The 16501-nt window shown below is 39.7% G+C and overlaps 1 protein-coding gene across 4 annotated transcripts in view; it reads left to right on the top strand.

The window, feature by feature from the left end:
- The window catches only part of NR3C2 (nuclear receptor subfamily 3 group C member 2), a 351426-nt gene that overhangs the window by 298754 nt on the left and 36171 nt on the right, over positions 1 to 16501 (top strand). For all 4 annotated transcript variants that reach the window (XM_078445709.2, XM_078445710.2, XM_060655652.3 and 1 more), the window contains exons 7-8: positions 7946 to 8076; positions 13911 to 14068. In XM_078445709.2, the coding sequence (XP_078301835.1) occupies positions 7946 to 8076; positions 13911 to 14068 (289 nt within the window). The remainder of the gene's footprint in view (positions 1 to 7945; positions 8077 to 13910; positions 14069 to 16501) is intronic.

Genomic DNA, 16501 nt, shown 5'->3' with positions numbered 1-16501 from the left:
CTTGGTAAACCAATACTTGAATACCAAAACAAGAGTGTTGCTTAATGGCCAGTGGCCAATAGGTTCAAAGGACTATCCTCATAATGTAAAATAAGGCAATACTGTTAACATAATAATGGCAAGAAGGCATGGGTCCTATAGACACAAAAGTTGTTCCGATTATTTACTAAATTAAAAGCAGGCAACTGGCATATGAATCATTTAAATTGTGAATGTCTTTAATACTCTGATTATAATGGGACTTTTTCTAATTCCCACTGTTATCATGAAAGTGAATTCCATTTTCAACCTCAACTTCTCTCAAAAAGCCAGGAAAAAAATATTTTCTAACTCTTGAATTATTCACTTTTGTTCCAAGTTATTAATCAGGTTTGGAGACATTAGATTATTTTAATATTTTAAAACTATTTCCAAATGACCATATGATTTTATGGACGTTCTAAGAGAGAACCAGATGAAGTTATAGCTCTGAATAAAATTGGTTTCTTAGTTTGAGAAAATTACAAGTTTGCAAAACTATTGAAATATTTCTTTTATCTTTTTGAAGTGTTTTTTTAAAAATATTTTAGAACTATTATTCTTGTCGATTTTATCCCAAGGTCTTTGGAATCGGAACAGGGTCTCTATGCCCATTTTGGTTATTGTATTTATTTATCCAAAAATAGAGTTCATTCTGTTCTGCAAATGAGATGTTTATAAACGGATGACATGTGCCCACTGTGGAGAAGGCTGTCAGTTATTCAGTCCTGACATTCACTTTAGTACAAGGATGTTGCCGACATCAGTAATCTCTTACTGGCTTTATATTGGTTCAGTGTTCAAGGGTGACTTTTGCATTTACTTTTATGTTTTAGGAGCATTATACAAATTTTGTCTTTTCCCCAAAGTTGCTCATGTATTTTTACATTACTGAAAATGAGGTAAGATTATAAAATGAATAAAAGCACGTAGCAAAGAGTATTTCTGTGAAGTAATATTGTAAAATTAATACCAGTATCATGCCAAAAAGATTGTCCTTGTTTCAGCTTCTGTGGATGTACATTTCTGTGCATTTAATCTAATTGTGCAAAAATGATGTGCTGTAAAATGTGTTTTCAAGATGGCCTATTTTCTTGAGATTTCAAGCTATATTGAGTACCTGGTACTCTTCATTTGGAGAACTCAATTTCATGCAGTGGAAACAGCAGCGGCATTTGTAAACACAAAATCTTCCCACATAATGGAGGGCAAAGGGTAAACAAATGAGCGTATGTAATAACAAAACATATGAGGTACCAAATATCTCTTCATAGTTGTGAAGAGATGCTCTGGAGAAAATAGCTAAAAACTGTTGGGCCACTGGCAAGTGCGGAGAGAGATAAACGGCCTGAGTTTGAGATGGAAAACCTGGGGTTGGCTCCGGGCTGCATCGTGTACCTGCATTTCCTTATCATGAGCATGAGATCATTCTTCACAGGGCATCGTGAGAATTGGCAAGAATAAGTTTAGCCTTGGTGTACAGTAGGCAGCCCATGCATGATAGCTACGAAGACCACGGAGGTTATTCAGGTAATAATAATACCTCAAGAAGGAGTTAAGGAGATGCTGTTCAGACTGAAAGGGCAAAAAAATAAAAATAAAAATAAATGCTTTCTTTAGGTGTGCACACATTGATCTTCTAATCTGTCTTCTGGTAGAATCTGAGGTCTCTCTTTAACCTTAAATCTGTGCATGGGTGTTTTGTCAACACATCTGAGAACAGAAGCACTTGAACACGGAGGTGTTTAGTCCTCATGTTCTTCTCCAGGCACGTTCCTTTCACCTTCCTGAAAATCGGCACTCTCTCTGGTTTTTCTGCATTATCAACCTACATGTAGAAATAATCATGATAATACAATATTATTTTCCTATAAATTCATTTTAAAAATTTGATTATTGCTTGGTTTGTTTTAGGCAAAATGATCTTGGGTCTCTCAGAAAGCATTTTGTTCTCTTATACCAAAAAAACAAAAGAATATAAGAGTTGTACAGTACTTTATAATTTAAGAATTTCCAGGGGCACCAGGGTGGCTCAGTCGGTTCAGTGTCTGACCTCGGCTCAGGTTGTGATCTCACAGTTTGTGGGTTTGAGCCCTGCATCAGGCTGTGTGCTGACAGCTCACAGCCTGGAGCCTGCTTCGGGTTCTATGTCTCCCTCCCTCTCTCTGCCCTTCCCACTCATGCTCTCTCTCTCTCTCTTTCTCTCTCAAAAATTAATAAAAATTTTTAAAAGGTTAAAAAAGAATTCCCATATAATTGATTCCTACATTTCTGCAAGGTTGAAATTGTTCTTAGTATCCCAGTTTGACATGCAGTAAGTCTGGGTCTCAGAAACAGAACCATCGCAGACTCACAAAGCCAGCACCCAGAAGGGCTCATGGGCTGCACATCTCCTGACCCTCCTGAGGTGAAGCCAAGGATGGCTGTGCTGTCTCCAACACAAGGTGGCCTGAGGAATCAAATGCATAGAGTCTGCTTTTTAACTTGTATAGTGTCAAATGCATGTTGTGCTGTATTCCATGGATATCCTGATTTGTAATCCACTCCACCCCATTGTACAACCTAAATCTCTCCTCTTTCTTTTTTAGAAAGTTTTGAAGAACTTCACAAATGCCATATCTATCTTACTAGACATTTGATCTTCCTTTGTGTAAGTTTTCAGTATCATCTTGCTCTAATAGCATCATCATATGCAAATCTTCATTTGGTTGTCTTCACTTTTTTCTTTCCTTCTCTCTCTCATTCATTCATAGAACATACATTGAGCAAAGATTGACACATGACACTTGGCTCTCATATTCTGTTTAATATTCAGAAAGGTTAGCCAGACATGGATCCTGCCTTTAAGAATCATAATCGTCATAATGGGGGAACTGAATTGAGCCTTCTTTTTTCCTCTAAGCACATAGAAATTCTGCATTTAAAAAAGAAAGTCTTAGAGGGGCGCCTGGGTAGCTCAGTCAGTTGAACATCTCACTTCAGCTCAGGTCATGATCTCGCGGTTCGTGAGTTCGAGCCCCGCGTCGGGCTCCGTGCTGACAGCTCGGAGCCTGGAGCCTGCTTTGGATTCTGTGTACCCCCCCCCCCCCCCGGCCAACCTCTCTCTCCGTCCCACCCCTGCTTGTGCTCTGTCTCTCTCTTTCAAAAATGAATAAACATTCAAAAAAATTTTTTTAAGTAAAAAAGAAAGTCTTAGATATATAGGCAAGCTTAAAAGGGGGAACAAACAGGTGCAAGAAGAGGGAATTCACAGCCAGAGTGGTTTAACTTGGACCCAAAGCTATAGCTGGCGCACAGACTAGTGGATGTAGATGAATGCTTTCGACAGGGGGGGTGGATATTAGGACACGAACAGGAGACAAGAACATAGACTCTGGCAAGGCTGGGGCCTAAAGTGGAGGCTCTTGTATAAAGCCACAGCTCTGCAAAGATTTCACTGTCTACTAATAAGGACAGTAAAACTCAACACACCAGCCAGCAAGCCCAGGGACATGGCAGAGAAGCTGAAAGACATAAGAAACACAAGCCTGTATCACATCAAATGTGGAGTCTAAATTTAAACTACGCAAGTCTTGCAAAGAGCATGTAAGCTAAGACATTAGCATAAAAGCTTGTCCAAAACAAGTGAAATGTTTATACCCCCAACAGTTATAAATGCTGAAACTTCCCTCAGAGTCCCTTCCACAAGGCAATGCCCCGAGGATTCACCCAGAACAGTGCTCAGACACGCATATTAGCATCCCAGTAAATTGAACACCACCACCAAAAAATCTGAAGGCAACTAGGAAACACACATGTTAAAAGTATTCAGGGATGTAGTAAGTAAAGATGTAATTTAGGGAAAGAATATATAATAACCACAAAGTAAGAAGTACCTTAGGGAAAATAACAGACGTTTGAGGAAGAACTAAGTAGTTATTTCTAGGCATCTACACATGAAAAATGTTGTCATTAAAACACTGTAGACATTAAACATATCAGACACACAAAAAATATGTATAGTTAGAAAGTGAATCTGAGAAAATCACCTAGTTACAGTCCAGAGAGATAAAAAGATAGAAATATGAGAGGGAGGTTGATATGGAAGACATAATGAGAAGAACCAAGGCCCTACGAATAGCAGTCCAAAGAGAAAAAGTAACAGGAAAGGGATAGGGTGATACTTGAAGAAACAACGTAGAAGGACATTTCGGAACTGAAGAAATACCTACATCTTCAAATAAGGATATTGAGTTCTGAGCAGGACTTAGGTCCTTCATAATGAAACTGCAGGCATCAAATAAATGGAGTTTTTGGTAAGTTACCAGAGAGAAAATGGAGGCTACCTGCATTAGAATGACAACTAGCCTAACAAGAAATCTCCCCAAAGCAGCTGCTATTAAGGCCCAGCTACAGTGGAATACTATCTTCAGAGTATTGAGGGAAAGTATCAAGCTGGAAAATCTCTAACTTTTTAATTTTTTTTAACATTTATTTATTATTGAGAGACAGACACAGAGCATGAGCAGAGGAGGGGCAGAGAGAGAGGGAGACACAATCCGAAGCAGGCTCCAGGGTCTGAGCTGTCAGCACAGAGCCCCGCAAGGGGCTCAAACTCACAAACCGGAAGATCATGACCTGAGCTGAAGTCGGATGCTTAACTGACTGAGCCACCCAGGTGCCCTTCTAACTTTTTAAAGAATGAAGATAAAATAAAGGCATTTTCAGACAAATCAAGACTGAAAGATTTGAACTTTCAGTGATTGACCGCTGTTGAAAGAATTATGAGAAAATATTCTTTAATATGTAAGAAATCGAACCCAGAAGGATGGAGTAAAGTACAGGGAACAATGGGGACCAAAGAAACACATCAAAATGAGACAGACGGTCATGTGGGTTTGAAGAGAGATGGGCTGATTTCAGGGGAGATGTGAAAAACGGTGTAATGTAAATTCTAAAGAGCAGTAACATGGAGGACTAGAAGCAGTAGACCAAAGGTATTCTACTTGTTTGTGTGTTTCTCATGGAAAAGCTATGGATTAACTTTCAATTTTTAAGTATACAAATTCACAACATGATAATTAAAGAGTGAAAATAAAATGTGTACCTTCTGAATCCATTCCTGGAGCACAGGGGGATTTTTTTTTTTTAATGTTTATTTTTGATAGAGAGTACAAGGTTGTGGGGGGGAGGGCAGAGAAAGAGGGAGACACAGAATCCGAAGCAGGCCCCACACTCTGAGCTGTCAGCACAGAGCCTGTCCCGTCCAGCGCTTGAACCCACGAGCTGTGAAATCATGACCTGAGGTGAAATCTGAATAACCCCTTAACCAACTGAGCCACCCAGGCACCCTGCAAAGGGGGATTTTTTTTTTTTTTTTTAAGCCGGATCAATTCAGTAAAAGGAAGGAAAGTGGCAAGAAAGAGGGAAAAGAGGAAAGTTAGAGTAATAGAAAAAAAATCATAAAACATCAGTAACCTTGATAAAGGAAAACAGATTAAACTAAGTTGTTAAAATACACAGACTCTCAGATTTTTTAAATCCTTTTTTTTTTTTTTTTTTGCTGTTGGTAAGAGACCTGTGAAACATAATTAGGGTCTACCAGGGAAATTCTAAAGAGAGAGCAGAAGAAAATAAGAGACAGGAAAGGAGAAAGGAAGAAACAAAATTAATATCAGAAAAAAAATTTAAGGCAAAAAAAAATACTAAGAATAAAGGTAGTGTTGCTTAGTGATAGAAGGGGAAAAAGATTAACAGTAACATGGATAAAGATATGGAGAGACACATCACCAAACAAGAAACCCAAATGGTCAAAAAGCATTTGAAAAATGTTCAGCGGACTGGTGTTAATGGGAATGCAAGTAAAAGCACCAATGGGACTGTCCTTTCAACCCCCATCAGTTGGCAACAAATTTTAAATTAGATAATGAAAAGTATTGCCAGGGATGTGGAATAAAAGGAAATTCTTATCTCTTACTGGTTGGAATGGAGGCAGCAGATGTGTGCTGATCTGTGACTCAGCAATTCTGCTGTCATTGTGTATCCTAGATTAATGCACAAGGTATACCTTGGGCATCATCCATGATAGTGATAAAGAGGAAACAACCCAAGTGGCCATTGGCAGTGGGATGGATAAGTAAATTGTAATATATTCAAACAAACAAAACTTGCATCAGTGTCAATGAATTAAATTACAGTTACCTGTATTAAAATAGATGCATCTCAGAATTACAACATTGAATGAAAATAAGTTGCAGAAGAATGTGTGTATCTAATCTCAAATTTACATAAAACAAATCAGGTACTGTATGCTGTTTTTACAGATACATACATGTGGTAGTAAAATATGCACATCTGAGAGGAAACAGTAGATCCCCCAACGTGCGCGAGTGCCCTTCTTGAAGGAAGATGAATGGGAACCAGAAGGAAGACAGAGCAGGCTGTAACTCTGCCATGTTTAATTTTTAAAGATCTGAAGTAAATATGACAAAAAAATTAGCATTTATTTACATTGTTAGTTCTGGATAGTGGATACCTAGGCTCCTGCTATTTGTGTGTAGTGTGTGTGTGTGTGTTTAAAACATCTATTTAGGGGCGCCTGGGTGGCTTGGTCGGTTGGGCATCCGACTTCGTCTCAGGTCATGATCTCACGGCCCATGAGTTCGAGCCCTGCGTCGGGCTCTGTGCTGACAGCTCAGAGCCTGGAGCCTGTTTCAGATTCTGTGTCTCCCTCTCTCTGCCCCTCCCCTGTTCATGCTCTGTCTCTCTCTGTCTCAAAAATAAATAAACGTTAAAAAAATAATAATAATAAAATAAAACATCTATTTAATTAAGAATATCTTCCAGCTTCTGGGAGACAAAAGACATATAATAATAATGGAGAGAAAATGTTCTGTGTTCCATTTTGGGTTCTGTGCAGGTGGCTTTCAGAGTTGGGATCAAAGGGTTTCTGCCAGTGAGGGGAACCCAGGAATGCATCCTGGGAGCTGTATCGCAATGTTGCTGTCCCACAGACCCCTACCTGCCATCAGTCACCCTTGGAAATCTATCAGCCATCATTGACCTTTTTTTCTGTTTCTTTGGCCTTTGTCAAGTCTGTTCCCATTTTTCACTAATAGTCTCTTTTTCAGTTATTAAGTTCTGGTCATCATAAAGCAATAGTTACCCAGGCCCTCCCAAAAGATTTATGACTTTGAGAAAGAAAAATCTTAAAAATGAACTGATGCTTTGCTTACTTCTCATGGAAAGGGACAATGGTGACTTCTGTTGTTACATAATATAGATGTTTAGGGAAACATTTGGATTTGGTGGAGGGAGAAGATTGGTTGTTTCCATGAAAATGTGCATATATTGCCCCAAACCCCCATCTTGCTTTTTGCCTTTATCAGAAAGATTCTATTCAAGGTTCTCACATTTAAAAATTTTGTCCAGTTTCCTTTTGGAATGTACTGCTGCAAACAGTTAACCGTCGTGTTTCATGACCTCCACGAGGATGGTCCATGTGGAGACAGGACTGATCATCACTGTCCTGTGTTCACAGCATCTAATACAGTTTATCAAAATGCTAATAAGCACTTGGTATCTGAAAAGAACAGAAGTTTGTGGGCTTTACCCCACATCACAATGGCCTCTCTGCTATATAACACAACACAGTCATCCTTACTCTTGACATAAAATTATATAATGCGACCCTTCGAAAAAGTTCGGTTTCAGTGCTTCTGATACATGGTTGCAGGGTACTAGTAAATGGGATGGCAGTGTTGGCCTAGAAGCAGTTTGCCAATCGGTGTGAAATCTAACTTGTCTTTCAAATACGTATCTGCTCCATGTTGAAGCCTTTCCAAAGGAAAACTCTGAGTCAGATCTCTTATTAAGCTGCCTTGGGCCACCAGTCTGGGTTTGATCATGAACCTTGTATTCTCAGACATTTTCTTCATTTCCTTTGCAGAGAGAAGATGCATCAGTCCGCCATGTACGAATTGTGCCAGGGGATGCACCAAATCAGCCTTCAGTTTGTTCGACTGCAGCTTACCTTTGAAGAATACACCATAATGAAAGTGTTGCTGCTGCTAAGCACAAGTAAGCTGATGTCCACTTGGGCCCTTTTTCTACATTATTCAATAATCTTACCTTTAGGAGATGAGCCTGTTTACAGTGTCAGGTAGTAGGTATAAAAAATTTTCTGGGGCGCCTGGGTGGCTCGGTCGGTTAAGCGTCTGACTTCAGCTCAGGTCATGATCTCACAGTCCGTGAGTTCGAGCCCCACGTCGGGCTCTGTGCTGACAGCTCAGAGCCTGGATCCTGTTTCAGATTCTGTGTCTCTCTCTCTCTCTGACCCTCCCCCGTTCATGCTCTGTCTCTCTCTGTCTCAAAAATAAATAAACGTTAAAAAAAAATTAAAAAAAAAAATTTTCTGAGGAGGTGGGAGAGGGGCTTTGGTCTTTAGTGAATGAACTAAGTTACATGGAGAGTATGAAGCCTTGGGTAAAGAAGGAGCATATTCCTTCATCCACCTAACTACTAAATAAATATTAAGTGTCTGTTATACATGCATGGGAGGATTAGGCAGATCAGGAACTACAGGAGTGAATGAGGTGCAGTTTCTGCCCTCAGAGAGTTTTACTATAAGATAGATTCAAAGATAATTTTAATACACTGCAGAAAGGGATACTCCAATCATTACAGAAGATAAAAGAATGTCATGATGGCTCAAAAAAGGGAGAAGCATGTTTTGTTCTGGGGACCAAGGAGCGAGTCACGGTGAAGCTGAATCTTGGAGAACTTGGCAAGGATAATGAATTGGATATGAGGTCTGAGATGGCATTCCCATGAGGGGATGATGTGAGGGATTGTGGAAATGTGGGAAAGCATATCCAGGCAATAGAACTTAGTTTTGGAAAAGTTGTTTTGCCAATTAAGTTCTAAATTTCTATCTTACTTCTGTATTAATTTAATTAATTTTTCAAGGGGTATCAGGCTATATTTGGTTGGAGAGGAGTGGGGAATAAGGTTGGGGTGTAGGTTGGACCAGAATATTCAATGCCTGTAGAAGACACCTGACCTTATTGGGTGGGCGGAGGAGTGCAACACCACAGGTTTTGAGCAGTGGGATGACGTGACTTAAGCTGTGTTCTGTGTTTTTATGAAGTTGTATCTGGCGCTAGATTAGATTAAAGGGCAAAGTTAAGGGGAGGCTGAGAAGCAAAGAGAATTTAGCCAGCTTAGAAGCACAGAGACCTGCTGTGAGCTGTTGAAATAATGACCTAAATGATGATGGTATGATGGACAGGAGCAAATGGATTCAAGAAACACTGCAGAACTGGCAGCTGACTAGAAGAGGAAATAAAAAGGATATGGATCAGAAGTGACACAGGTTTTGAGCATGGAGAAATGACTAAGATGGCAGTCATACCATTAAGAGGAACATGTTTATGTTGGGACTCAGAGAAGATATGCTGGAGTTTTATAAACTGAGTTCTGTTTCAAATGGGTTAATTTTCAGATGTATCCTAATAGGCCAAAAGATAAGGAGAATTGGGGACTGGAACTCAGAAGACAGATTTGGGGATTGAGATATGAATGTGGAATTATCCTCATAGAAAATTGTCATCTAAAGTGAAATGGGGAGTGGGGTTGCCAGGGCAGAGAAAGAAGAGGAATGATCCAGTTGACTTACATGAAAGGAAGATGGCAGGACCAAAAAGACAGAGATGGGACTGTCAGAGAAGCAGAGAAACTGGGATCCACGTACTGGTTTCCAAAAGGGGCTTGACTAAGAGCAAAGCTTCCCCAAGAGAAAACTTGAGAGCTCAGAGAGAAGCCTACTAGAGTTGACCATTAGACATCGAGCAGCTGCCAGATGGCCAGGGACTTGCAGATTGATGGGAAGCTTTTCTAGGCTTCTGGAACCAAGTATGAGAGAAGAGAGGTTGATGACATAAGGTGCCAGAGAGACAACACAGGACAGGATTAGCCTTGGCAAAGATGTTGAGTACTTCTTCCTTGGGCAACAACACAGACATTTTCAAACTGAGGAGATAGAACTTGAGTAAGTTTACATCAGATGAGAGCCAGATGAGAGCGATGGCAGGAGACAGTATGGAGAAGAAATGTGTAAGGCAAGTGCTGTGGCCGCTGGGGAAACAGAAATGTTCTGGATGCCAGGGCGAATGACATGGACTTCAAGGGATGAGAGATTGTTGAGTGACCACCTGGAGGCAGAAAAGAGAATCCAGTGCCTGCCCAGCACCACTCCCTGCCACCTTGGTCCATGAATCAGGGACATGGGAGAAGGGGCAGTTTTGAGTAGAGTCATTGGGAGGAAGTGGCATCACTAGCCAAGGACAGAAGGGGTAAGAAGAGATGTTATTTCCAGCAAAGAGGGACTGGATCTGAGGAGGAGTTAGCCTGAATCAAGTAGTGACGAGCAGGAAGAGGGGATTGCCACAGCGACTGTGGATAAGCATCTGCTTCCCTATGGTTAGCACCTTGCAGTTTTTGAAGTGTTCGTATATTATCTAGTTTAATGCTTCACACAACCCTCTGAAATTGATAGCCCCATTCTAAAGTTAACAAAAAGGAGGCACACAAGTGTTTGTGTTCAGTATCCTCTGCGAATTAGAACTCAAACCCATGGCTTTGGACTTCACATCCAGTGTTGTTCGTGCTGGCCCCCAGAGCAGGGAGCAAAGGGTGCAAAGGCAGGCTGGTGGCATAGGAGTGTGGCAGGAAGAGTGGATCGGTTAGTGGGCCAGACTCAGGCTCCCAGGAAGGGGGCAAAACAGCAGCCTGGTAGGGAGGTGGGACCAGCACTTCACAGCTGTGTTTTGTTTGGCCTGCACAGGAATTTAGGTTGCTTTTGGCCTTTTGTCTTGTTTTATTTTCATTGAATTTGATCGCCCAGGGCAGGGCATGCTCTCTCCTGTTTGCCGCAGGCCTTACCATTCCTCACTAATTACACTCAGGCAGTCTCCTGTAGGGTTGTGTTTGCAACCCTCCTCTGCAGGGTCAGTAGAACCAGGCTCTTTCTCCCCGCTCTGTTCTTCCTCGAGATTTCTGATGTTCCTGATTTATCCTTTTGGAATATAACTGGAATCTATAAGTTCGGTGACCGTGATTTTATTCCCCTTTCCAAGCAAGGTCATTAACCATTACTGGCTTGAAAAATGTTTTAGATTGATATAGATGTAGATATAGATATAGACATAAATATATAGATATAGATAGATCAAATGGGTGATAGAATTTAAATAAAGTATTTTTTTCTAAAAAATGCTCATGATACCAATTCTTTACAAATCCTGACTACTCAATCTTAATTGGTGTCTTATCCTTTTATACCATTTAATCAGTCAGCCTTTAATCAATTCTGATACCATTTTGAAGCTACCCGAAGTAATTTATTAGCTTCCAACTAGCTCAATACTTTCAATTCTGGGTTTTGTAGATGCTGGAAAAGCAAAATAAAAAGGCAAGAAAACATAAGTAAAGAATTGTATGAATCATAGAGCTGCAGGCTTTAGTAAGCTTATTTTGCTAATGTATGACAGAATGTGTGAAAATTGTTCTTCTTATTTAGGATGTTAAATTGTACACCTAATGTCCAGTGTATCAAGAATGTCTTTACCAATGACATTGAGAGAATCTTCTGTTCTTAATGCTTATGGAGGAAAGCAGACGACCCTCTATCCCAATTGTCTCTTTGCTCTTCTCCAGCCCATAGATTTTGGATGATTTCCAGCAGCCCTGCTGTATTTAATAAGTAAATTCAGAAAATCTGGGCCGACCTCCAAAATTTGAGGTTTTGCTTAAGTTCTCCTTATTTGTGGGTTTGCTTCAACTCCTAAAAAATCTGGCTGGGAAATTGGTACAATATATTTCAGTTACAGATAATATATAAGTAATATTTGACATAAGTTGTTTATAATCTTGAGAATTTCCGATACAGGACTATCCATATGAAGGTCTTGGTGGATTTTAGTGGATATACCAAATAGTAGTGAAATTTATTCACTCCATTCTAATTTTAGGTAGTTTTTTAATGTATAGGATGTTATCCATAAATATTTATACTGAAAAGCAAAAGGTTTACTCCATAACATTTTATAACTTAAAAAAATAAATGATAATCTGTGGGTGGGCACTGTTTGCAAAGTATTTGCAGACATTCAGTTTCTTTCAGAAAGTTTTAAGTTAACATTAAAAGTTTGGTAGAAAGTAGATCTAAAGTTTGACTATTAACATCCTGGTTATTACCATCCTTCATATTTTTTATACTTTTAAAACAAGGCTTTATTTTTAAAGAAAACAAACTATCTGTTATATAATGGATGGCATTTAACTTTTGACATGAATGTCAAATATTTGAAACCACAGCCACTCTTGTGGCAGTCTCGGGAATTTGTGCAATTACTATTAGGGATTTATTTTTTCCCCACAAAAATAGACTTAGATAAACCACAAACCAAAGCCTCAACAATTAAACTCGAGAAGACTGTTAACATAATATGTGAATTTAATTTGCAAGATAATCCATATTTTTGTACGGGACAGCCAGGGTTTAATTTGGAAGCAGCAGTATTTCAGGTTTCCAGGGTCCTCATAATACTCAAAAATGTACTTAGCTGTTCTAAAGGGCTGATGACCCAAGTGAATCATTATTTATCCCAGTTATGATAAATTAACAAACATGCTGTATAATTAAGAAGTGAAAATAAGAGCAGTTTCAAACTCAGAACATTAATTTCACAAGATCAATTTTCTTTAGATCTTCATCTCCTAAAAATAAAGTCCTAAGTGATTTCATTTTTCAAAGTTAAAGCATGCATATCACTATTGGCTGTAGTAGAAAGAAAGCAAACACGAAAGTAGATTTTCAAAGGGAGTACTTTAGTTTATACTCTGCCCTACATACACCTCCTTCCAGGCACAGGAGCGCCTGTCCTCTGTAAAGTGCTTTCACGTGTGTCCTGGGACAAAGCATCTCCCTTCAGCAGGTCACAGAAACACTTGATACGTTTCCAAGCCCTGAATCCCAAATAAAAGTAAACACCAGCCACCACACAAAAGAAAATGTGATGCTTCATTTTCCACATCATCACAGATAAGGTGAACGTGGTTTATTCTCCGAAAAGTTTTCGATTCTGCCTTGCACGCAGAGCCACCGCTGTGTTACTCCTTTGCACACGCAAACCAGTGCACAGCACCACCACCAGGTTGTCTGGAAGGCCACGTGACCATGCCCAACTGCTCATAGGATCCTGGTACAAAGAAGGTAGAAAGCACTTCTCAGCATGCCTGGCCTCCCCCTTGGTAGATGGCCAGTATCCCCAAGTGTCTTTGATATTTGAATATCGATATGGAGATGTTGCTTTCTAATTCTAGCCCCGGCTTAGACTGTTGGTGGCTCTTCCAGTTTTCCTGGAAAATCAAAGTGTATTTTCTTACCTATGAAGTACTTGCAAGTTAGGATTCATAAGAAACTTTGATGACAGGGCACAAGACAGTGTAGCATTGTGGTGATGAGGCAGGCTTTGGAAATTGACCTAGGTTTCTGTTCCTTCTCAGCCATTTATTTATTGTGTTTCTTGGGCAGGATTAAACCTCCAGTCTTCAATTTCCTCATCTGTAAAATGAGAATAACGGTTATGTCATAAAATTGATGTCAAGAGCAAGTTAATATATGCAAGGTGTATATTAATATACATCCAATAAATAGCAGTTACTATTCTTTCATATATGGATGTGAACGAGAATTCGCCAATAGATAACTGCCATATTTATTTATAAGTGCAATTAATTACGATTCAGTATCAATCTAAAAGTATGAGCCTAAAAACCCCAAAATACTCTACACCATTGTTAGAGCTGTTTCCCATCCTGGGAATTTACATGTCTGTATTCCTTAAACACAGTTCCAAAGGATGGCCTCAAAAGCCAGGCTGCATTTGAAGAAATGAGGACAAATTACATCAAAGAACTGAGGAAGATGGTAACTAAGTGTCCCAACAACTCTGGGCAGAGCTGGCAAAGGTTCTACCAGTTGACCAAGCTTTTGGACTCCATGCATGACGTAAGTAGAGCCTCTTGGTGCCTGTTAAATGAAGGATCAACAATCACACACACTGTTGACCAAACAGTGGAGAGGGGAGAAAGAGTTCTCAGGGCTTTGGGAAGAATAGAGGTAAATTATCCAGTGGGAGGCAGCAAGAGTTGAGAACTGATTAGAAAGGAAATTTCTTTCAGATAACCTTTGAAACAAACCTCATTTAAAGTAAAGGGTGTGGCTTTTTTCCATTCTGAGCAGGGTAAGAGTACTATGGACCATAATGGTGAAACCTCTGTGTCCTGGGCCAGGGAAAGCCCTCAGATTTGCTACAGGTGTCAGATCAAGTTTCACATTTCTGCTTACAATTTAGGAAATGTTTGGTTAATAAAAATGTTTGCTTTAACATTGCACAAATAGCGTCCATCTTCTACAACTGTTAATCTAATAACCCAATCTTCCCAAAACATTATTAGTGGTCTAGGGCCAACTGGGATCATCTCAATCTTTGCCAAATTTTGAATCCTATATTCATTCCTCACGGGAGTCACCTTTCTTGTCTTACGTAAATATAGAAAGTAAATTCTGAGCTTGTTTCTAAATCAATCAATTATAGATGTAGTCGAGGTGTTTGTTAGCAGTTTCTACAAAATATCGATTTGGATAACTTGCTTTGTTATGTCACTTGAAATATGCTTCTTGTTTCACTTTGTGAGCAGTTTTCTCTAGTTCTGGCTCAAAAAAAAAAAAAAGTTGTACACAGTCATGCTGATTTAGTTTTTGATATTTGTGAGGTTTTCGTACTTTCTTCTGGAAAAGTTATTGCCCAAGTTCAGCCCATATGATTTGTATAAGAATTCAAATATTTCTCCGTTCAGAAAAATGTTGCCAGTCTCCATGGCTGGTATTATAACAATACTACTATTGAAATAATGAGTCATCCTTTAAAATTTGGTTTATGCCAGTGGAATGTGGCGTCTCTGTGGTTTGATTGATAAAGAATGTCATTTTCCGGTGTTTTACACCAAAGACTCCATACATATCACATTGATTTTGCTTTCTCTCAACTTTTCATGTGATGGGTCACATTCCCACAAGGTGAATTCAGTGATAATTTTGCTAATTGTCAGTGGCCTAAAGAGCATGGCCTAATGGAAAATCTTAGGACGAAAAAATGATGGCAAACACAGCTCTAGAGAACACAACTCACATGGGGAACAGAGAAAAACAGTGCCTGGAGGGCAGGTCATCTGCACAAGAACGAGTAGTACATTTACTTTCTTCTGTCAGTTTTGTTGAAAGTCCTTTCTAGTGGACTCAGAATGGGTTTTTGTGGTTCCTTCTTGATGAATTCTCATATGTGTTCAAACGTATGGACAGGCACAAGTGCAGTATCAAGATTGGTATGTAATGTGTCATCATTGCAACGTATGATAATAGCTGATTCATTTTGAAGCAGTTTGCGTGTAAGGAGACTGACGACCAAAGTTAAAACTTGCTTATCCACAGCCTTTCAGAGTCTGTGTGCCTTAAGCAAAGTGGCCTTGTGGAAACACTTAGAGTCCACCCCAGTGGTCAGTGTGTCCGACTGTCCTCTGCCAGCTTGGTTTTCTCAGTGCCATGCTTGGCAGAAGATCGGAACTCAGTGACTGCTTGACCCAAATGGCTATATCATAAATGATGATATTCTGCAAAATTCCCCGAGGGAAAAAGGGTCCTTTTAGTATTTTTTTTTAATCAACGTATAATTGATACGCAGTAAAGTGAACATTTTTTTAAATGTTTATTTTTGAGAGGGAGACACAGAATCTGAAGCAGGCTCCAGACTCTGAGCTGTCAGCAACAGAACCCAACGTGGGGCTCAAACTTACAAACCGCGAGATCATGACCTGAGCCAAAGTCGGACGCATAACTGACTGAGACACCCTAGGCGCCCCTAAACTGAACATTCTTAAAGCGTGCCTTTGGGAAATGTGACACACGTATACACCCATGAAACTGTCATCACCATCAAGATAACAAACATATTTATTACCCGAAAAATTTCCTTGTGCCCCTTTTTTAACCTTTACTTCCACCTCCTGCTCCCCAGTTGCTTTCTGTATTGCTTTCTGGCAAGTTGGACTTCCATATTCCCGAGTCTCACATACATGGAATCATGCAGTATGTACTGTGCTTTTTTTTCTTTTTGTCTGCCTTTCTTCACTCAGCATAATTATTTTGAGATTCATCCATGCTAATGCACGTATCACTAGTTCATCCCACCATACAGATACTGCACAGTTTGGTAGTCCGGTCACCTGTTGATGGACATTAGGTTGTTTCCAGATTAGGGACTGTAACATAGAAATTTGTGTACAAGTCTTGTATGGATATTGCTTTCTTTTTCTTGGGTGAAGAGCTAGCTAGTAGTAGAATGCCTGGGTCATATGGTATGTGTGGTTTCGTTTTTTATGAGAC

Source organism: Panthera onca, chromosome B1 (genome assembly GCF_046562875.1).
Source record: "Panthera onca isolate mPanOnc1 chromosome B1, mPanOnc1 haplotype 2, whole genome shotgun sequence".
NCBI lineage: Eukaryota > Metazoa > Chordata > Mammalia > Carnivora > Felidae > Panthera > Panthera onca.
Note: the sequence above shows the minus strand (reverse complement) of the source record. Positions and strands in the feature narration are given on the sequence as shown.